The sequence below is a fragment of the Jaculus jaculus genome, chromosome 15 (assembly GCF_020740685.1).
Source record: "Jaculus jaculus isolate mJacJac1 chromosome 15, mJacJac1.mat.Y.cur, whole genome shotgun sequence".
Classification (NCBI taxonomy): domain Eukaryota; kingdom Metazoa; phylum Chordata; class Mammalia; order Rodentia; family Dipodidae; genus Jaculus; species Jaculus jaculus.
The window spans coordinates 33,780,969-33,803,554 of NC_059116.1; the positions used below are offsets into that span (position 1 = coordinate 33,780,969).

The 22,586-nt window shown below is 50.7% G+C and overlaps 2 protein-coding genes across 8 annotated transcripts in view; one reads left to right on the forward strand and one right to left on the reverse strand.

Annotated features, from left to right (window-relative positions):
• Sbno2 (strawberry notch homolog 2) overlaps positions 1–5,952 on the reverse strand; it is a 51,409-nt gene extending 45,457 nt beyond the window's left edge. The window contains exon 1 of one of the 3 annotated variants that reach the window (XM_045135285.1): positions 5,782–5,952. The gene's annotated coding sequence lies outside the window, so the exon portion shown is untranslated. Of the gene's footprint in view, positions 1–1,069; positions 1,183–5,781 lie in introns of those variants that run through there. The other 2 variants (XM_004654874.2, XM_045135284.1) reach the window with 2 other exon arrangements.
• Stk11 (serine/threonine kinase 11) overlaps positions 467–22,586 on the forward strand; it is a 31,964-nt gene continuing 9,844 nt past the window's right edge. Inside the window, exon 1 of one of the 5 annotated variants that reach the window (XM_045135291.1) lies at positions 467–650. Coding sequence is in view for 3 of the 5 variants with exons in the window: in XM_004654876.3 (XP_004654933.1) it covers positions 15,973–16,262 (290 nt within the window). In the remaining 2 variants the exon portion in view is untranslated. Of the gene's footprint in view, positions 695–15,723; positions 16,263–22,586 lie in introns of those variants that run through there. The other 4 variants (XM_045135290.1, XM_004654876.3, XM_045135288.1 and 1 more) reach the window with 4 other exon arrangements.

Sequence of the window (22,586 nt, forward strand, 5' to 3'; positions counted from 1 at the left end):
CCAGGGTTAACTAACAGTCCTGACCCCCACCAATCCTGGGGGATCCACTCAGAAAACCCAGTGGACAATTGGAACATAAACTCCCAAGGAGCCTGGGGTCAGGGTCAAGGGACAGCCAGCCCTAGGGAAGAGCTGAGAGTTATCAAGTCATCAATTTGACAATTCCAAGAGGAGGAGGGATCATATGCAGTGGCTCACACCTGTGATCCCAGTACTTGGGCGTCAGAGGCAGCCTAGGTTGCAAAGAAAAACCTCTCAAAAATGAAAAACAAAAATAAGTAAAAGTTCAGCTGGTGTGCTTGGTGCCTGCCTACGACCCAAATACTCAGGAGAATTGCCCCTGAGTTCATGGCTAGGAAAGTTTCCCCGAGTTCAAGGCAGTCTGGGCTGGGGGAGGAGGCAGAGACCCTCCCTTCAATAAAAACACTACGGGGGGGGGGGGCGGGGTTGGGGAGACAGCCCGTTGTTCAAAGCGCTGGCTTGAGAAGGTGGGAGGCGCGGTTCAATTCCCCAGCACCCAGGGATTGCCGGGCGGACTCGCATTCTTTCGCGGCAGCAAGAGACCCTGGTGTCCCCGTGCACGCGCACACGCGCGTGCCAGTGCATGAACAGAGAAAGAGGACCAGACCCGGGTCAGGATGTCGGAAAAGGCAGGTTCGGGGTGACCAGGGGATTCAAGATCACCAAAGAAAAGGTCAGGGGTCCACAAAACGCGGGGAAGGAGTCAGAGAACAGGGGAGAGGGGCGGAGGGGGTCACGGCGGGGGCCGGGGTCAAAGTTCGCAGTAGGGACAGGGTTCAACCCAAGACCCGGGTCAAGGACAGGGGTGACGGCGGAGCCTGGGGTCAGGATTCAGTGGGGAGAACGGGAAGTCGCTAACGTTGAGGGGTCAAGGGTCATGGTTCACTCGGAGAACAGGGGTTGGGGTCGCAGCTGAGGACGGGGTCAGGGGTCGCGGCTGAGGGCGGGAGCCGCACGGGGGGGGATCTCCGCCGCACTCGGTCCCGCTGCCCTGTCCGGGAAGCAGACGGCGCGGAGGGTCATGGCGGGGTCGCGGGCCGCAGCTTACCTCAGGCCCGCGTGCGGCGGAGTGTGGAGCCTCGGTTTCTCAGAGCCTCTCCTACTCACTTCCGGGTTCGGGGCGCCATCTTGGCGGCCGCGCGCACTTCCGCTCCTGTTGTGGGAGGCGGGGCCCCCGGAGGGCGGGGCTAGGAGCGAGCGGCCGCCTGGGGAGGCGTGGTCTAGACGCGGGCGGAGCTTCGGGGTGAGCGCAGCTATGGGAGGGAGGCGGGGCCTCCCGGTGGGCGGAGCCTCAGAGCGATCTGCGCCTGGGGGAGCGGCCTCTGAACGGGTGGGGTCCTGAGCGGGGCGTGGCTTCAGAAGGCGTGGTCTCTGAGGGAACGCGGCCTCCTAGAGACGGGGTCTCCGTGGTGGGCGGAGCTTTGGAGGGCTCGCGGGCACCCGAGAACCCTGGGTGCGAATGCGGCCCCGGAGGTTGGCGCTGCGCCGCAGCCAGCCTCAGTTTGCTACCCGGCCACACCCGGATGAGCCTGCTCCTGCTTTGCTGCTCCCCCTCCTCCTCAGTACCCCTGGGCCCTGCCTTGCTGCACCTGTTACCTGTCGAGCCCTCCCGTGAACCATCCAGAAAGACCCGCACCCCTTTGTTACCCCTCTACCCCAGCAGCCCCGCGCGGTCGTCTCCTTGCTCAGGAGTGTATAGGACCTGGCTGAGTGAGACAGGCCATTTCAGCCACCATCCCCCCTCACCGCCTGGGTGTCTGGTGTGACCGTTCAGACCCGGGGACACCCTCACTCAGAAGCTGCTGCTTCCGGTCCAACCCTGAAATTAGATATCCCTCGTCTGTGAAGAACTCACTGAATAGATACCCCTTTGTGCCCAGCCTTGTGCTGGGCAAGCCAGAGGAACCAGATAGGCCTTGATTCTTTCCCATGCCTTCAGGAAGTCCCTGTCCGCGGAGGAGAGAGCCAGTAACCCATGTCACCGCATGCACAGTCAGGCGGGGACCCTGGGCATCATGGATAACTACTTAGGTGGTGAAAACGACACAGAAGCAAGGGTTTTGAAGTTTCAAATAGAGTTCACCATGTACAGAAAAAGAGAGGCAGTTTAGCTAAAGGAAAAGGGAAGAGAAATTCAAGCCAGTGTTCCCCTGTCAACAAACCCAAGTGCATAAGGGGACAAGTGGAGAAACTGAGACCCAGAGAAAAAGGATGTATGCAGAAGGAGCATGACGTTAGGGCAGTTAGGCTTGTAATATTGACATTCATCCTAACTTTTTCTTTTTCTCATGTCTTCCGAACTGGGGAATGAAAGCCAGACCTCCCACATGCTAGGCTAAAACTGATTTCCAAAGACAATGAAAAGAAGTTGCTTTCTGCAACATACCCACAGACATTCATTCAAGCAGAGGATCAGCTGGAGAGATGGCTTAGCAGTTAAGACACTTGGCCTGCAAAGGCTGAGGACCAAGGTTTGATTCTCCTGGTTCCATGTAAGCCAGATTCATATGGCGGCGCATGCATCTGGAGTTTGTTTGCAGTGGCTAGAGGCCCTGGCGTGCCCATTCTCACTCTTTCTCGCTGTGTCTCTCTGGCCCTCTCTCTGTCTCTAATAAACAAATAATCAGAGAAAAAAAAAAAACAAAAAACAGAGGATGGACAGGCCCATGTGGGTGGGGCATGAATGAACCCTGCATGAATTTTGTCATTTGTTCCATACAGAACCAGCCTTAATCCCAGCACTGGGGAGGCACAGGTAGGAGGATCACCGGGAGTTCGAGGCCACCCTCAGAATACAGAGTGAATTCCAGGTCAGCCTGGACTAGAGTGAGACCCTACTTTGAAAAAGCAAAAAAAAATAAAAAGAAAAAAAGAACCAGCCACAGGTGTGTTCTCAAGGCCCAGTGAGAAATGACAATAAATGTTGCACACACAGAAACGAGTCTCAAAGCAGTAGACCCAAAGGGAAGCCCGAGCCTACAAGGTCAAGCTTGCCCTGCTTTCACTATGTTTTCTTATCTATTGTGACCTCCATTCTCAGGTAAGGAAATTGAATCACAGAACTTTTCCAGAGACAGGCCCCGTTTCACCAAGGTACAGACATGGGAATGACCTCTGTCATGTCTGCCTCAAGAAACCATGACATCTCTGTGGGTGATTTTGCCCGAAATGGGAGCAGTTTGCCCAGGCTGGGGTGGGTCCAGCTGTGTCAGCCTGAAGGAATCTGCCAAGTTGGGGAAGTCTAGGGAATTAGTCAGATTTGGGGATTTCCGAGGAATCACATGAGAGTGCTGTGAAGAGCTTCAGGGACAGACCAGACCCTGGAATTCATAGCCCAGTTTCGGGTACAGAGCCACTGACTTGCTGTGTGACCCCAGGAAAGTTGGCTAACCTCCCTGAGCCTCCATTTTCCTACCTTTAAAGTAATGGACAGAGGCTTCTTTAATCCCAGCACTTGGGAGGCAGAGGTAGGAGGAATGCTGTGAGTTCAAGGCCAGCCTGGGACTACAGAGTGAGTTTCAGGTCAGCCTGGGCTAGAGTGAGACCCTACTTCAAATAAAAATTTAAAAACAAAAATGTATAAAGGGGAGCCGGGCGTGGGCATGGTGGATTAAAGGCCACACGCCTTTAATCCCAGCACTCGGGAGGCAGAGGTAGGAGGATCACCATGAGTTCGAGGCCACCCTGAGACTACATAGTTAATTCCAGGTCAGCCTGGACCAGAGTGAGACCCTACCTGGAAAAACCAAAAAAAAATTAAAAAAAAAAGTTTCTAGCTGGGCCTGGTGGTGCACACCTTTAATCCCAGCACTCAGGAGGCAGAGGTAGGAGGATCGCTATGAGTTCGAGGACACCCTGAGAATACATAGTGAATTCCAGGTCAGCTTGGACTAGAGCAAGACCCTACCTCAAAAAAAAAAAATGTACAAAGGGAGTTGGAGAGATGGCTTAGTAGTTAAGGCACTTGCCTGTGAAGCCTAAGGACCCAAGTTTGATTCCACAGGACCCACATAAGCTAGATGCACAAGGTGGCCCATGTGTCTGAAGGAGTTAAAAGCCCTGGCACACACATTCTCTCTATTTGCCTCTCTCTCTCAAATAAATATATAAATAAATAAATAAGTATATATTTTTTAAAGCTGGCCATGGTGACGCACTTCTTTAATCCCAGTACTCGGCAGGCAGAGGTAGGATTGCTGTGAGTTCAAGTCTATCCTGAGACTACATAGTGAATTCCAATTCCAAGTCAGCCTGGTCTAGAGTTATACGCTACCTTGAAAAGAAAAGGACAAAGGATGAAGAGATAACTCAACAGTTAAAGGCAGTTGCTTGCAAAGCCTGCTGTCCTAGGCTCAACTCCCTAGTACCCATGTAAAACCAGATGCACAAAGTGGTGCATGTATTTAGAGTTCCTTTGCAAGAGGCTCTGGTATGCCCATACTTTCTCTCACTTCTCCCCCCCCAGCCCCCGTCCCTCTCTATCTCTATAAAAATATGTTGGGGGGGGGGGTTAGCAGTTAAGGTGCTTGCCTGCAAACCAAATGACCCAAGTTTGATTCCCCAGTACCCACATAGTGCCAGATGTACAAGGTGGTGCATGCATCTGGAGTTCATTTGCAGTGGCTGGAGGCTCTGGTGCACCCAATCTCTCTCTCTGTCTCTTTCTCTCACTCTCTCAAATAAATAGATAAATGAAATACTTAAATATATATATAGCTATATAGATACATCTATATACAATTTAAATAATGGGCAGAAAATCACAACAGTTGTTAGGTTGTTCAACTAAGCACAGCACAGGGACACTGCATGTGTTATATATACATATATTTTCTTTTTCTTTTTTTTTAGGGGGGGCAGTTTTCTAGGTAGGGTCTCACTCTAACCCAGGCTGACCTGGAATTCACTATGTAGTCTCAGGGTGGCCTCAAACTCACAGCAATCCTCCTACCTTTGCCTCCCGAGCGCTGGGATTAAAGGCATGTGCCACCACTCCCGGTTTACATATTTTCTTTTGAGACAGGGTCTCATGTAGCCCACACTGGCCTCAAACTCACTATATAGCCCAGGATGTAACTCCGATTCCTCTGCCTCTACCTCTTAAGTGCTGGAATGACAAGTGTGTGTCGTTGCCCGGGCCGGTTTCATGCAGTGCCGGGATGGACCTGGGACTTGGAGTGCCTGCTGGTGCTTCCCGCTGAGCAGCCCTCGCTTACTTTCCCTCCTGAGTTGTGCCCACCTGCCAGCCCAGGACAGTACAGCAGGCAGGGTGGGAACGTAGGGATGGCCCAGGCCTGAGCAGGTGTGGAGGGTAGGTGAGCCTGTCTGGCCTGGCCCCATGGGAGCCGGCAGGGACCCAGGGAACCACTTCCTGTTTCCCCACCTTCTGGAAAGCCCCAGTGTTCCCGAGCTGTGGCCTGGTCCCCTCCTCCCCCAAGGCCCCCTGGCCACTTCTCTTTTCTGTACTCACTTCCTCCCCTTAGTGCCCCTCAGCCTGGGACCTCCTTTTCCTCCCCACCCTTTGGTCGCCCCCTAGCCTTTATCTCTCTTCCTCAAGTTCTGAGTGCAGGAGGGGAAACTGAGGCAGTAGTTGCAGAAGCCTACATCTGCCCCTCACACGGTACCTTCTCTGCCGGTCTCTCTCTCCGGGCGTCCGTCTCTGCGTCCCGATTGTGTCTCTCTTTCTTCCCCCACCCGGCGCCCTCCCCTGAGCCCACACACCCAGTTTAGGCACTAGCCCTCCCTGGCCACCAAACCCACCTGCCACAGGTTCCTGTGTCCTCAGGCATACTCTGTCCACTGTCTGTCCCCGGACCAGTGTGACTCCTTGCTCCTCAGCCTGGCCCTGGGGGCACACAGCCAGATCCTGCCAGGCCCCTGTTGGAGGCTTTATGTGCCAGGAGGACTTCAGGGAACCGCAAACTTGTCCAACGGGTTTGAGATCCACCCGGCGCAGGCCTTCCCGCCTCTGCAGGGAAGCTGGGCCAGACACCGCCCCCAGACACCGCCAGGGAACTAGCTGGCTGGAGCCAGAAGAGCAAAGGGGACAGCAACAGGGACTGTCGGGAAGAACCCAGGGCCTATGGACTAAAGGGACAGGATGAGGTATGGGGGTCTTGGATGTTGGGCCAACACCCCACCACACCCTGGGCAGTTACGAGCCAGGGCAGCTGGGAGCTTGTAGAAGGACACAGAGTATTTTCAGGCAAGAACTAGAAGAGGATTGAGTCACAGGTCTGATGTCCTAGTGATTCAGTAGGCACAGGCATGAGGATTGACAGTTCAAGGCCAGCCTTGTAAACTCAATGGGATGCTGTCTCAAAATTAATACCATGAGCCAGGCATGGTGGCACATGCCTTTAATCCCAGCACTCAGTAGGCAGAGGTAGGAGGATTGCCATGAATTTGAGGCTACCCTGAGACTACATAGTGAATTCCAGGTCAGCCTGAGTTAGAGTGAGACCCTACCCCGAAAACAAACAAACAACCAAAAAATCAATACCATGAAAATTATCAATAAGCTGGACATGGTGGTGCATGCTTTAAAAAGTACCGGCACTGAGGATGCAGTAGCAAGATTGCCATGACTTTGAGACCAGCCTGGGCTACAAAGTAAGTTCCAGGTCAGCCTGACCTAGAATGAGACCTCTTTGAGAGAGTGCTTCAAAACATAAAGCAAACTGGGTGTGGTGGTGCATGCCTTTAATCCCAGCACTTGGGAGGCAGAGGTAGGAGGATTATTATGAAGTCAAGGCCACTCCATTTCTGACCCCAGCCCTCACTATTAGTTCTAGGCTGTCACTCCACAGTTGACCACTCCCACTCACTGTGGGTTCTATTTGTCTACTGCTGACCATGCCCCCTACCCTCATTGGGGATTCTAGGCTGTCACTCTACCAGTGGCCATACCTCCAGCCCTCACTGTGGGATCTAGGCTGTCACTCTACTGCTGACCACCCCCCCCCAGCCCTCACTGTGCATTCTAGACTGTCATACCACTGACCACATCCCCGGTCTTCACTGTGGTTCTAGGCAAGAGCTCTATGGCTGAGACATAGCCTTTTTTCTTTTTCTTTTTAAACTTTAAAAAAAATTTTTATTTATTTATTTGAGAGTGACAGACACAGAGAGAAAGACAGATAGAGGGAGAGAGAGAGAGTGGGCGCGCCAGGGCTTCCAGCCTCTGCAAACGAACTCCAGACGCGTGCGCCCCCCTTGTGCATCTGGCTAACGTGGGACCTGGGGAACTGAGCCTCGAACCGGGGTCCTTAGGTTTCACAAGCAAGCGCTTAACCGCTAAGCCATCTCTCCAGCCCCCTCTTTTTAAACTTTTTTTGTTTGTTTGTTTGTGGTTTTTCGAGGTAGGGTCTCACTCTAGCTCAGGCTGACCTGGAATCCACTATGTAGTTTCAGGTTGGCCTCGAACTTGACAGTCCTTCTACCTCTGCCTCCCAAGTGCTGGGAGTAAAGGTGTGTGCCACCATGCCCGGCTCTTAATAGTGTTTTTTGGAAGCAGGATTTCACTCTAGCCCAGGCTGAAATGGAACTCACTCTGAAGCTTCAGGCTGACCTCAACTCACTGTGATCTTCCTACCTCATCCCCTTGAGTGTTGGGACTAAAGGTGTGTGTCACCATGTCTGGCTGATTTTTTTGTTTGTTTTGGTTTTTGGTTTTTTGAGGTAGGGTCTAACTCTAGCCCAGGCTGACCTGGAATTCACTATGGAGCCTCAGGGTGGCCTCGAACTCATAGCAATTCTTCTACCTCTGCCTCCCGAGTGCTGGGATTAAAGGCGTGTGCCACCACACCTGGCCTGGCTGATATTTTTAAGTGTTTATTTATTTATTTAATTTATTATAGATTATGGGTACGCCAGGGCCTCCTGCTACTGCAAAGGAACTCCAGACACATGTGTCACTTTGTGAAACTGGCTTTACATGGGTGGTGGGGAATTGAGCCCAAGTTTTCAGACTTTGCAAACAAGTGCATTTAACCACTGAACAATCTCTCCAAACCTGATTTTTTTTTTTTTTAATTTTATTTTCGAGGTAGGGTCTTACTCTAGCCCAGGCTGACATGGAATTCACTATGAAGTCTCAGAGTGGCCTCAAACTCATGGTGGATCCTCCTACCTCTATCTCCCGAGTGCTGGGATTAAAGGCGTGTGCCACCACGCCCAGCTCCACACCTGATTTTTTTTCTCAATTTTTATTAACATTTTCCATGATTATAAAAAATATCCCATGGGGGCTGGAGAGATGGCTTAGTGGTTAAGCGCTTGCCTGTGAAGCCTAAGGACCCCAGTTTGAGGCTCGGTTCCCCAGGTCCCACGTTAGCCAGATGCACAAGGGGGCGCACGCGTCTGGAGTTCGTTTGCAGAGGCTGGAGGCCCTGGCGCGCCCATTCTCTCTCTCTCCCTCTATCTGTCTTTCTCTCTGTGACTGTCGCTCTCAAATAAATAAATAAATAAAAATTAAAAAAAAAATCCCATGGTAATACCCTCCCTCCCTCCCACTTTCCCCTTTGAAATTCCATTCTCCATCATATCCCCTCCCCATCTCAATCATTCTACTTACATATATACAATACCAGCCTATTAAGTACCCTCCTCCCTTCCTTTCTCTTCCCTTTACCAAACCTGATTTTAAAATATATATATATTATTTTTCTAGGTGGGGTCTCACTCTAGCCCAGGCTGACCTGGAATTCACTATGGAGTCTCAGGGTGGCCTAGAACTCACGGCAATCCTCCTACCTCTGCCTCCCGAGTGCTGGGATTAAAGGCATGCGTCACCACGCCGGGCTAAAAAAATATTTTTATTTATGTGCAAGCAAAGAAGGAGATACAGAGAAGATGGGCTGGTGAGATGGTTCAGCAGTGCTTAATGACACACATTTGATTCCCCAGTACCCATGTAAAGCTACATGCACAAAGTGGCATGCCCATTCTCTACCTCTCTCAAACAATAAAATTAAAAAGGGGGCTAGAGAGATGGTTTAGTGGTGTGGTGGTTTAATTCGGGTGTCCACCATAAACTTAGGTATTCTGAATGCTAGTCTCCCCAGCTGATAGCAATTGGAAGTTAAAACCTCCTGGAGGTGGTGTATTGTTGGGGGCAGGCATGGGTGTTATAACCAGTTTCCCCGTGCCAGTTGCTGTTGTCCACCTTATGTTGGCTAGGGGGTGATGTCCACCCTCTGCTCATGCCATCATTTCCCCTGCCATCGTGGAGCTTCCACTTGAGTCTGCAAGCCAAAATAAACCTCTTTTTTTCACAAGCTGCTCTTGGTTGGGTGATTTCTACCAGCAATGCCAACCTGACTATAACAGTAGAGTTGTACCGAGGAGTGGGATTGCTGCTAGACACCTGTGTGTCTTTGGCCTTTTGGAACTGATTTTCAAGAGGAATGTGGAAGGACTTGAAACCTTGGCCTAAGAGATGTCTTGCAGTGCTGTAAGTAGAGCTTGATGGACTATTCTGGCCAGGGTTGAAAGACCTGAATGGAGTAAGAACCATGGACTCTGAGGTTTGGCTTATTAGGGTGAGAAAGAGCTTTGCTTGGACTGGGCTAGAGATAGTTTGTGTGAAAAGCTTGCTGTTACTCCCATGTCCTGAGAAGTTGTGCAGTATTGCATTGCATAGAAATGGACTGGTGTGAACAGAGGGATATGGCACAGAAAAAATGAAATCTTTGGGTGAACTGCTGCCCACTCAGCTGCAATTGAGAGATTACAACCTTTGAGATTGGGCTAGCTGACCTGCACTCGGGCAATAGGAAGAATGTAGGCTCTTTTGAAGGGGCCTGAGTGCCCAAGGAGTGTCCTGTTCTTCAAAGTCTGCTTTATTCCACCTGGATTAACAAATTGGCACCCTACCTGGTATTGTGAAGTGAAAAAATGCAAGGAAGAGAGGGTCATTGAGTTTGCAACACAGTCTTGTGTTTTGGAAATGGCTATGGGTAGTGTGAAGCAGGTTTGCTGGATGCCTGCATGGAGTAGCCTAGCTGGAGGGGGTAGAATTAGAACTCCAGAGACTTGTTGGTTAGAATTATCAGACTTGGAGATTTATCATTGACTAGAATTGTTGGACTTGAAGCTACAGAGTTAGATGTTTGCCCTGGTTGTTTTAAATCTTGTGTTCACTCAATGTTACTTTGCTATTCCCAATGCCATCTTTTGCAGTATGAATTTTTATTCTGTGTCATTACCCTGGATTATGGGTATGTTTATGTTTGAATATCATTGGGATTGATAAAAACTATGGGGACTTTTAAAGTTGGATGAATACACTTCATTTAAAATCAGGTATCAGTTTATGGGGACCAGGGACGGAATCTGGTGGTTTGTTTCAGGTGTCCCCCATAAACGTAGGTATTCTGAATGCTAGTCTCCCCAGCTGATAGCAATTGGAAATAAAAGCCTCCTGGAGGCAGCGTATTGTTGGGAGTAGGCTTATGGGTGTTATAGCCAGTTTCCCCATGCCAGTGTTTGGCACGCTCTCCTGTTGCTATTAGTTGGCCAGGAGGTAATGTCCACCCTCTGCTTATGCCATTGTTTCCCCCCTGCCATTGTGGAGCTTCCCCTTGAGCCTGTAAGCCAAAATAAACCTCTTTCCCACAAGCTGCTCTTGGTTGGGAGATTTCCACCAGCAATGTGAACTTGACTGCAAAAAGTGGTTAAGGAGCTTACCTACAAAGCCTAAGGACCCATGTTTGACTCTCCTGATCCCATGTAAGGCAGGTGCACAAAGTGACACAAATGTGCAAGGTTGCATATGTACACAAGCTGGTGCATACCTCTGGCGTTTGATTACAGTGGTTGGAGGCCTTGGCACACCCATTCTCTCTCTCTCTCTGTCTTTCTCAAATAAATAAATAAAAATTAAAAAATCATTTACTTTTTTTTTTTTGTGTTTCGAGGTAGGGTTTCAGTCTAGTCCATGATGACCTCGAATTCACTCTGTATTCTCAGCGTAGCCTCAAACTCACAGTGATCCTCCTACCTCTGCCTCCCGAGTGCTGGGATTAAAGGCGTGCACCACCATGCCCTGCTAAAAATCATTTACTTTTAATAAAAAGCTTCTTAATCCACTTTTTATTGATTTTTTTTTTTTTTTTGATATAGGGTCTCCCTGTAGCCCAGGCTGACCTGGAATTCACTATGTAATCCCACGCTGGCTGGCCTTGAACTCACAGCAGTCTTCCTAACTCTTGTCTCCCAGGAGCTTGGATTAAAGGTGTGTACCACCATGCCTAGCTGGCTATTGGTGTTTTTTTGAGTCAGTCTCATGAAACCTGGTTTGGCCTCAAACTTGCTATGTAGCTGAGGATGACCTTGAACTGATCTTCCTGCCTCAGCCTCCCACATGGGCTGACAGTCATGTGCTCTTTCCTTATTAAATACTAATTTCCATCTCCTTCCCAGCCCCTGGCCCCCGCCACTCACCTCCTGTTTTTGTGTCTGAAGACTCTAGGGACCTACTGGGAGTGGGATCTGTCGCATGTGTCCTGTATCTGACTCACAGAACAGAGCACCATGTCTTCTGTGTCCCTCCATGCTGGAAGCAGGTGTCACAATACCCTTTCTTTTCCTGCCTCAGTGCTATTCTATTGTGTGCTTGGTTGATACTGTTTGTTGGTTCATTAATGGATATTTAACTTGTCGAGGTCCCAGGGAGGCCTTACCTGGGCTATGTCTGGGCATACGGGCATATGTGGCTGTCATACTGGAGAGCTCTTGGCATGCAGTGAGTGAGTGGAGGCCCAGGTGCTACTTAGCACCCTGCAGGGCCCAGTGCACAAAGAATGGAGAGAGGGTGGTGACGTGGATGTCTGAGGCTGGGCTTGCTATATGAAAATATGAGAAAAAGCAGCTACAGATGACATCATAAAGTGCCTTCTGGGCTTCTTGCAGTCTGTCACTATTTCTATTACTCTATGTCCATCTCTGTCCCTCTTTCTGGCCTGGCTCCTAAGCCTTGCTCCCATGGTCCTGGCACGCCCCCTCCTGGCCACTTGCTGTGCACACAGCCCCGCTGCCCCTTTGCCTTGGGCACCTCTGTTGGGGTGCTGTTCCATCTGGAAGCTCCTGTAGTGATCACCCTGTGGCTGCTGTGGGTAAAGGAGAGGAGAGCTGCAGCCAAAGGTATATTACAATGGGCTCCCAGCAGTAGTCCAGGCTGCCCCATCGCAGAGCTGGTGAAGGAACCCAGCCCACTGGATTCCAGGCATGTGTTCTACCACTGAGATGTGTCCCTGCCCACTCCCAACTTTCTTTTGAAAGAAATGGTGTGGGGCCCGGGACATGACTCAGTGGTTAAAGGTGCTTACTTGCAAAGCCTGTAGGCCCAGGTTCAACACCCCAGCACCCATGTAAAGAAGTGTTGCATGTGTGATACACATGTATCCATTAACACAAAGTCGTTTTTAAATTTTATTTGCAAACAGAGTTGGGGGGGGAGGGAGGGATGAGACAGAGAGTGAATGGGCACGCCAGGGCCTCTAGCCACTGCAAGTGAACTCCAGGCACATGCCACCCCCTTGTGCATATGGCTTATATGGATACAGGGGAATTGAACCTGGGTCATTTGGCTTCACAGGCAAGCGCCATAAACATTAAGCTATCTCTCCAGCCCCACAAAGTTTTGAAAGATGGTATGAGGCCTGGAGAGATGACTCTGCGGTTAAGGTGCTTGCCTGAAGAGCCTAACTGCCAAAGTTCAGTTCCCCAGTACCCACATAAAGCAAGATGGCACATGCATCTAGAGTTTGTTTGCGGTGGCTGGAGGCCCTGGTGCAAACATTCTGTCTCCTATCTCTACTTGTAAATAAATTAAAATAAATTATATATATATACACACACACACACATACACACACACACACATATATATATATTTTAAAAGATGGTGTGAGTGGGCTGGGCATGGTGGCACATATCTGTAATTCCAGCACTTGGAGGTTGAGGCAGGAGGATGGCTAGGAGTTTGAAAACCTCGGCCACAGGGTGAATTCCAGGTCAGCCTTGGCTGGAGTGAGATTTTGCCTAAATAAAAAAAATATAATTGAATAAATGGGCAGAGTTCATCATGGCTGGTGTTCGTCCCATGCAAGTCTGAAGTACTGTTAAGTGTCTTCCTTTTACACTTGGGGTGATGGTGCATGCAGTTTGATTTCCCTTATGGTTTCAGTTATTTAAAGACTTTAACAGAAACTAGACTTTCTCCATTGTTGTAAAGCTTAATACCCATTGGCTTAACTGGTTTTTTTTTGTTTTGTTTTTTTGTTTTGTTTTATTTTTTACCTCAGATTCAAATTGTTAACTGGCAAATAACCAGGGCCAGTTTATCTACAGGTCTTGGAAATTGATAATTAACTGGTCCACACAGACGCCAAAGATCTGTGGATTAGAAAGTTGTGCACTTGGCTAGGGTACAGCTCAGTGGTAGAGCATTTGCGTAGCCTGTGCAAGACCCCGTGTTTGATCCCTAGCACCACTCCTCTCCCTGAAAAAGTGTGCACTTGATGCACTTAAGTTTACTAAAAAAAGAAATCAAGCAATTACAGACACTGAAAAGAAATTCTAATATAATGGAAAAGTGATTATATGTAAAAGATGTTTTCCTGTGTGGTTTGATATTTGTAAAGTGACTATAAGTTGTCATCTTCTGTAACAATTTGAGGTTTTCACATTAAATGTTAATTTGTGTAACAAACAAAAAACAAACAAATAAGGGCCGAAGAGATGGCTTAGCCATTAAGGCACTTGTGTATGAAACCTAAGGACTCATGTTCCGTTCCCCAGTACCCATGTAAGCCAGAGGCACAAGGTATCACACATATGTGGAGTTTGTTAACAGTGGCTATAGGCCCTGACACACCCATTCCCTCTCTCTCTATATAGCTGCCTCTTCCTGTCAAATAAAAAAATAAAATAGTAAACCAGGCATGGTGGCTCATGCCTTTAATCCCAGCACTTGGGGAAGTGGAGGCAGGAGGATAGGGAGTCCAAGTCTATCCTTAACTATGCAGTGCACTGCAGACCACCGTGGGCTACATAAGACCCTGCCTCAACCCTTCCTAAAATAACAATAAATAAATAAAACCAAAGGCCAAAGCAAAACCCAAAAACTTGTTTTGCTTCTTCTTTGTTTGTTTTTTTCTAGGTAGGGTTTCACTATAGCTCAGGCTGACCTGGAATTCACAATGTAGTCTTAGGGTGGCTTTGAATTCATGGTGGCCCTCCTAACTCTGCCTCCCGAGGGCTGGGATTAAAGGCATGTGCCACTACGCCCGGCTCCAAAAAACTTACTTTTCAAAAAGATAAACAAGGGCTGGAGAGCTGGCTCAGCGGTTAAGACACTTGCCTGCAAAACCTGATAACCGGGGTTTGAGCCCCCAGTACCTATGTAAAGCCAGATGCACAAAGGGGCACATGCACTTGGAGTTGCTTGCAGGGGCTGGAAGCCGTTGTGTGCCCATAATAATAATAAAGCCGGGTGTGGTGGCGCACACCTTTAATCCCAGCACTTGGGAGGAAGAGGATCGGCATGAGTTCAAGACCACCCTGAGACTATATAGTGAATTTCAGGTCAGCCTGGACTAGAGTGAGATCCTACCTCGGAGGGAGGGGGGGAGACCACCACCACCACCAAAAAAAAACAAAAACAAAAAACAAAAACAAAAAAAACCCAAAAGCCAAAAAAAAAGCAAAAACAACAAAAAAAGTGCACCTGTGTCATCCAGGACAAGCCCCGTGTGTGTTTCCAGTCCCTAAGAGCACTTTAAAAAAAGGCTTTTAGCTCTGTATTGTTCCCTTTGGTTTACTTCTTGACCTTTGATTCCTGCCCCAAAGTAAGATGGGGACGAGCCTACAGGCTCCGCGCCACCCTGCAGCCGTTTCCTGCAGGAAGCAGTTAAGAGTCCGTGACCTCTGAACCCTGGCCCTATCCCTAGCGAGATCACCGCCGTCTGGCCTGTCCCTATTACACACTTTCCAGTTTTCTTTTTTACCTTCTCCTGACAGGCGTTTCCCACAGCCAATCAGCACGGGGTATCCGCCCTCTGGGTGGAGTCCTAGCTATGGCCAATCAAAGCCGGAGCGTTCCCCCCCCATCCAAATAGTCCAATTCCAGTCGGGGACATGGAGGCAATAAAAGGGCGGGGCCCCGCATTTTAGCCAGTAAACGCGCACGTGCGCTGCCGCGAGGGGGCGTGTCCTGCGTAGAGCCGTACGACGTCGGCGCGGCGTAGGGCGGTAAACAAGATGGCGGCGGCGTGTCGGGCTGGGAAGGGGGAGGCGGCCGGGAGCGTCCGCGAGTGAGGCGCGAGCCGGGAAGGGCGGCTCCGGCTGCCCCGCGGCCGGCCTTACCGGAGGCCGGGGCACCCCCTCGCCGCTCCGCCATCTGCTGTCGTCCTCGGCGGTCGCGGCGAGGGGGAAACGCGCCGCCCGGGCTTCCTTTTTCAAGCGTCAGGAAGTCCCTGCGCTCGGAAGACTGAGGCCTGTGGTGCTTCTGCGGAGACCAGGAGCTCGCGTGAAGCGGAAGGCCGCCGCGAGGACGTCGGCGCGGGCCGGGATATGGACGGAGCCGACGGGCCCCGGTGCGATCGCCCGGACGCCTGACCGCGGGGCCGGAGCGAGGACGATGACCTAGCGCCCCGCGCCGCGACGGCGGACGGTCGCCACCGTCGCCGCCTCGGTCTTCTCCTCGGTCGGGAGAAAAGCGTCCCCCTCCCCCCGTGGACCCGAGTGACGGGCGGGGGGCGGGAAGGGTCGTTGCTTGCTTTCTTTTCTTTTTTTTTTTTTCATTTAAAAAAAACTTGAACGTGTGGAGAAAGGGAAGAGACGAAAGTCCGAAGAATTAGTGCCCTCGAGCAGAGTGGAAAGAATTGGCGCTCAGGAAGGGGACAAGGAGGGGGCCGAGCGCACTCGCACCCCGAACCCGGGGCTCACGATGGACGTGGCCGACCCGCAGCCGCTCGGGATGTTCCCCGAGGGGGAGCTGATGTCGGTGGGGATGGACACCTTCATCCACCGCATAGACTCCACTGAGGTGATCTACCAGCCCCGCCGCAAACGGGCCAAGCTCATCGGGAAGTACCTGATGGGGGACCTACTGGGGGAGGGCTCGTATGGCAAGGTGAAAGAGGTGCTGGACTCCGAGACCCTGTGCCGCAGGGCCGTCAAGATCCTGAAGAAGAAGAAGCTGCGGCGGATCCCCAACGGGGAGGCAAACGTCAAGAAGTAAGTGTCAAGGGCCCCGAGGCCGCCTGGGCATCTCCCTGGCTTCCTCTGCTCCTGCCTGTGGCCAGTCCTCCACCTCTCTTACCTTCCTTTCCTCGTTTTCTTCCCCACTTCCTTCTCTATGCTTTCGCTCCTAAATCTCTCCCCTCTCTTTTCCTTTCTCTTCTTACTCCTTTTCGTTTTACTTCCCCTCCCTCTTCCTCATTTCCTTTCTCCTTTACCTCTCCCTTTCCTCTTTCCTTCAGCTTTCCTCCTTTTCTCCCCTCCCTTTCTCCCTTACTCCATTTCCATTCTTCCCTCAAATCTCTCCTCCTTTCTTTCCCTCACTTATGCCTTGACCAACCATTTGTCCCCCAGTGTAGGGAACCCCAGGCCTGTCCCCAGCGGAGTGTGTTGCTGGGCTGTCCTTCCTGTACTTGGGACCAGCCTGGGTTTCTCTGGCACATTTGCGACATTTACAGGCCTGAAAGTGTGGTGTGTTTACCACGTCAGAGGGGAAGCCCCTTTGTTGCCAAAAATATGCTCTGCCTGGCTTACCAGGCAGTGGTTGGGTGCTATTTTCTGAGTGGCACTGGTAGGCTGGGCTCCTAAGCTCCGGTTCCCTGGGGCACTTCTGAAACTTTGCCTCTTGATTTCTGAGAAGAGAACTGCCTTTATCTGTGGGCCCAGGACTGGGAGGGATACCCAGCCTGGTCAGCGGTGACCTTGGCTAGGGTCTCAGGAGGGCTGGTGGCTCCCTGCCTCCACTGTTCCAGAGTGACTTGGGAACCTTGGGGCCTGGATGAGGCTGACTCCCAGTCACTGCTGTTCTGTCAGGCCCACCAGGGGGAGGGGCCCACAGCAGTCTGACCTGCTGGTGGCATTGGCTGGTCATCTGTTGGCCCTCTGTGGTCCCTCTGGCTGCAAGGCTCTGTTGTCACCTTTGGGGCCTGACTGCCCCGTTCTCAGGAGTGCCCATGAGTGCTGGAAACGGTCAGCATGAGGTCAAGGCTGGAGACAGGAGGACAGGTCCTCACCTGCTATCAAAGTACCTGGGGAGTGCCAGGCCAGCCAGTCCATAATACCTGGTTTCAAAACGCACACACACACAGTACTTGGGAGGCCGAGGCAGGAGGATTGCTGTGAGTTTGAGGCCAGGCTGAGACACATAATGAATACCAGGTCAGCCTGGACTAGAACTAGACCCCAGCTTGAAAATCCCAAACACACACACACAAATGCGCGCACACAGACCAGAGTGTTTAGGTAGACTACACTCTGCACTGAGGCCCCTTGTGCATGGTCCAGGACCCAGTGGTCCACACTGTAGGGACAACCACAGTCTCACGTGGGTCTCATTGCATCAGCTGGATCGCAGACCCCAGACCTTTGTGACATCCCCCTTGGGGTGGAGTGCTGGTCTCTAGGACAGTTGAGAGGGTCACAACAGGGAGCACCTCAGGGAGGCGACCTTGCACTGAGCTCTGCCTGAAGGGATGTCCTTACTGGAGCTGAGTTTATGGCTGTCGTCTGGCTGTGGGGTGAAAGGCCCCTTTGTCTATGAGAAGCTTAATAAACCCCACTCAAGTTGTCTCTCTTCCAATGAAGTGTCCAGAACCTTCCAGACAAGCCTCCAAAGTCCTGTTGTCCAGTCTACAGTGAAAGCTTTTTTCTTAGAGTACAATGGTAGTAGACATTGGCCAAGGCAGTGGGTCTGAGGACAGTGAACCAGTCAGGTGGCCGCCGCCTCTGGGAAGACTGCTTCAGACCTACACCTGGTTTCAGGAAGGCACATGTTCATTACATGTTGTATAAAGTTCTAGAAAGTTGCTGTCCACCTTGGCATATCACTGAGCCCTGTCCCAGCACCCAAGGGTGAGGTTGTGGCCTCCTGGGACCCTATGGTAGATAGAGTCATACCCAATGGCCTTACATGGCTCTGGGTCATATGTTCTTGGTGGGTTGTGGGGTTGTGTTGCCTCAGGGCTTCAAGGAAGTGTAGATGTGGTCTGTGTATAAGTGCCTCTTGTGTGGGACTTATCCTGTTGGCCAGGCAGCAGTGCCTCTGGCATTAGGTGTGGACACAGCCTCTGACTAGTGCAGGGCAGCTCCATGGGCAGATGGTGTCCCAGACGTGGCACAAATGCCAAGATTTCACATGCCACTAAAGGGGTTTTCTTTTTTTTATTTTGGATTTTCAAGGTAGTTTCTCTAGCCCAGACTGACCTGGAATTCACTATGGAGTCTCAGGGTGGCCTTGAAGTCACGGCAATACTACTACCTCTGCCTCCACCACCTGCAACACCACACCTGGCTTTTTCTTTTTTGTATGCTAGGGTGAACCAAAAGCTTTACTCAGGCTAGGTTAGCCCTCACCACTGACCAACACAACCAGCCTTCAAAGACTGTTGCTGTGTAGTTGCCTTCTGCTTTTCTTTCTTTTTTCTTTAAATATTTTATTTTATTTATTTATTTGGTTTATTTACTTACTTGTTTGACAGAGAAAGAGGAGGAGAGAGGGAATGGACATGCCAGGGCCTCCAGCCACTGCAGATGAACTCCAGACACATACATACGCCCCTTGTGCATCCCGGCTAACGTGGGTCCTGGGGGAATCGAACCTGGGTCCTTTGCTTTTGCAGGCAAATGCCTTAACTACTGAGCCACCTCCAGCCCTTTCTTTTTCTTTTTTCTTTTTTTTTTTTTCTAATATTTTACAGGCTGAGCATGGTGGTGCATGCATTTAATCCCAGCACTTGGGAAGCATTGCTGTGAGTTTGAGGCTAGCCTGAGACTACATAGTGAAATCCAGGTCAGCTTGGGCTCAAACGTAACCCTATCTTGGGGGAAAAAAAAAAGTGTGTGTGTGTGTGTGCTGTTTTGAGGTAGGGTCTTGGCTCCAGCCTAGGCTGACCTGGAATTCACTAGGTAGTCTCAGGGTGGACTTGAATTCACAATGGTACTCCCACCTCTGCCTCCTGAGTGCTGAGATTGAAGGTTTGTGCCATCACACCCAGCTACCTCTTTGTAATTTTGAAGCAGGGTCACACTCTAATCCAGGCTGATCTGGAACTCATTCTGTAGCCCAGTCTATTCTCAAATTCTAGGTGATCCTAGTACCTCAACCTCTCAAGTGCTGGGATCAAAGGCGTGTGCCACCACCCATGCCCAGCTCCTATTGTATGTTTATTTTCTTTCTATCTGTAAACTAGATCTCTTGTAATCCAGGTTGGCCTTTGACTTACTATATAACTAAGGATGGCCTTGAACCTCTGATCCTCCTGCCTCCACATCCTGAGTGCTGGAATGACAAGTGTTCACCATTACACTTTGCCTTTGTTTTGTTTTTCGGAAGTGAGGTCTTTCTGTAAGGCCTGGGCTGGTCTTGAACCCTGGACCTCAAGGGTTCCTCCTGCCTGAGCTTCATCTGCCATATCTCTAATTCTGCCCCTGTTACATGGAAAGTTACTGCCAGCTGCTGTGTCAGACGTGACCTGTGGGACCTGGGCTCTCTGCAGCTCTGAGCAGTTGGGCCTGTATGGGAAGGCTCTCCTTTTGTGGCCGTCCTTTCTGACAGTCTGGTCTGTTTGGGTTGTCCCCTGTCCCATTAGGCCAAGTTACATTTTGCCCCTGTGGTTGGGTGGGTAAAGTGAGGTCCTGTGTCAAAGGAGGCGCATGTGCAGCTGAAATGAGTGGGGTGGTGGCTACATGTAGTGCCTGGCCACCTCCTTTCCTTGGGGACTGACTGAGCATGTGCTGTGGCCAAATGGTTTTTGCTGGAGGCCTGTCTGACCGCACAGGGCAGGGTGGGACGTGAGCCTGGTGTTCAGCTGTCATTGTGTCCTGAGCCTCCACCTGTTCCCTGCTGCTGGCAGGCACATTCTTTGGATGCTGGTGAGGTGGGAAACAGAGCCCTGGACTTTGTCGGCTTTCAGTTCTTGCCAGACAGACGGATGTCCCAGTGGGTTTGATAAGCATCTGCTGAGGCTCCTGCCTGCCTGTCACTAGGAGGACAGCTTGGCAGCCAGGACCAGTGAGCCTTTTCCTGCCTTCATCTTCCCTGAGAGTGAGGTGATGTCTCTGGACCCAGGTGGCACTCTGTCCACACGAGGCTTCTAAGGACTTTGCTACTTGCACAAAATGTGACAGGTGTGGGGGGAGGGTCCTTACTGAGCTGAGGAGACATATGTGGCTGGGGTCCTGATAGCACCTCCTCACCCCCATCTTTTCTGTCAGTGCTAGGAAGCTTTGCTCACTGTAGGTGGGCTCATACCCCAGCCCTCTTAACTGTTTGTATTTTCTGGGTTTCACTAAGTTGTCCAAGCTAGCCCAGAGTTCAACCCTTGTGTTTCAACCTCCTGTAGCAGCTGGGAGGACAAACCTGCAGCCCTAGGTCAGACTTGAATAGCCTTTTTGACATGCAGCTCACATAGCATGAAGCCCACCTTTCTAAAGTACCTGAGCCAATAGCATTAAGGACGTTGACAACCCTCATCTAGTTCTAGAACATCCCATCCCCTCTGGAGTCACTGGTTCTGTATACTTACTGTCATGGAGTCCCATACTTTATGGCCTCTACACATAACAGCCACTCTCCTACTCTTTTTAAAAACTCTTTTCATTTTAATTTATTTATTGGACAGAGAGAAGGAGACAGATAGAATGGGTACACCAGGGCCTCTCTGCAAACAAACTCCAGACACATGTGCTGCCTTGTGCATCTGGCTTACTTGGGTCCTGGGAAATCAAGCCTGGGTCCTTCGGATTTTCAGGCAAGTAAGTGCCTTAACCGCTAAGCCTGCCCACCCTCCCCCCTTCTTTCTTTTACATTTTTATGTGTTTCAGCAAGCAGAATGGGCACGCCACCAGCTGGTGCAAATGAACTCTATATGTATATGCCACTGTACATCTGGCTTTATGTGGATACTGGGAAGTCGATCCAGGTCATTAGGCTTTGCAGGCAAGTGCCTTAACTGCTGAGCCATCTCTCTAGTCATTTTTTTTTTTTTTTTCCCAAGGTAAGGTCTCATTCTAGCTCAAGCTGACCTGGAATTCACTATGTAGTCTCAGGGTGGCCTCAAACTCTTGGCGATCCTCCTCCTACCTGTGCCTCCCAGGTACTGGGATTAAAGGCATGTGCTAAAAAGCCGGGCGTGGTGACGCACGCCTTTAATCCCAGCACTGGGAGGCAGAGGTAGGAGGATCACCGTGAGTTTGAGGCCTCCCTGAGACTCCGTAGTGCATTCCAGGTCAGCCTGAGCTAGAGTGAGACCCTACCTTGAAAAACCAAAATAAATAAATAAAATAAAGGCATGTGCCACCATACCCGGCTTTTAAAATTTCTTGATTTTGATATTGCTGTGTGTCCCAGGCTGGCCTCCAATTTGGCAGTTTCTTGCCTCTGCTCCCATCTCAGATTACAGGTACACATGTGCCACTATGTCTGGCTGTCCTGACTTTGTGAACCCCACATATATTTGATGTCAGTGCTGAAGGTGAATCTAAGGTACTGCCCTCCCAGCACTGAGCCCTATATACGTAGGGCTTGGGCTCTGAGTGTGTGCTGCCTGGTTTCTTAGGACTACCAAGGCTGTGAAACTAGGCTCACTGGGCTGTTGCCATGCTCTCAGTTTATTAATTTATTTAATTTTTATTGTTTGTTTCTGGTGCTTCTGGGGCTTATCCCCCAGCTTCTAGTCAGTGCTCTGCCACTGTGTTGCAGTTCCGCCCTCACGGCTCCTGCACCTCAATTGCCTCCGAGGTGCCCTCCACATGGATGTGGTTGCACTTGCCTGGGAGGCTCTTGAACTTGGTGGGTTCCCTAGTGGCCAAAGTGATGTGTACAGAAGTACTGCTGGTGCCTCCTGTGTGTCCTTAAAGCACTTGAGGGGCTGGGGAGATAGCTCAGTGCTTGAGGACCCGAGCTGGATCCCTAGCACCTCCTAAAAGATCTGAGCACTCAGGACATGGGCAGGCTGGCTGACTAAACTAACAGAATCAAGGCTCGGCTTCAAGTAAGAGACTCTGCCTCAGTGAATAAGGTGGAGACCCCTGGTATCAGCAAGGCCAGCCTGGGCTGGCTTCCACATGCATTTAACCACACATACATACATACACAAAATAGGATATGGGTATGGTGGTACATGACTTTAATCTCAGCTCTTGCAAGGATTGCTGTGAGTTGGGGCTATCCTGGGCTACAGAATGAATTCCCTAGGCTAGAGTGAGACCTGGTCTTAAATAAGCCATGCTGGAGCTGGAGAGATGGCTTAGTTAAGGCATTTGCCTATAAAGCCAAAGGACCTCGGCTCGACTCCCCAGGACCCACGTAAGCCAGATGCAGAA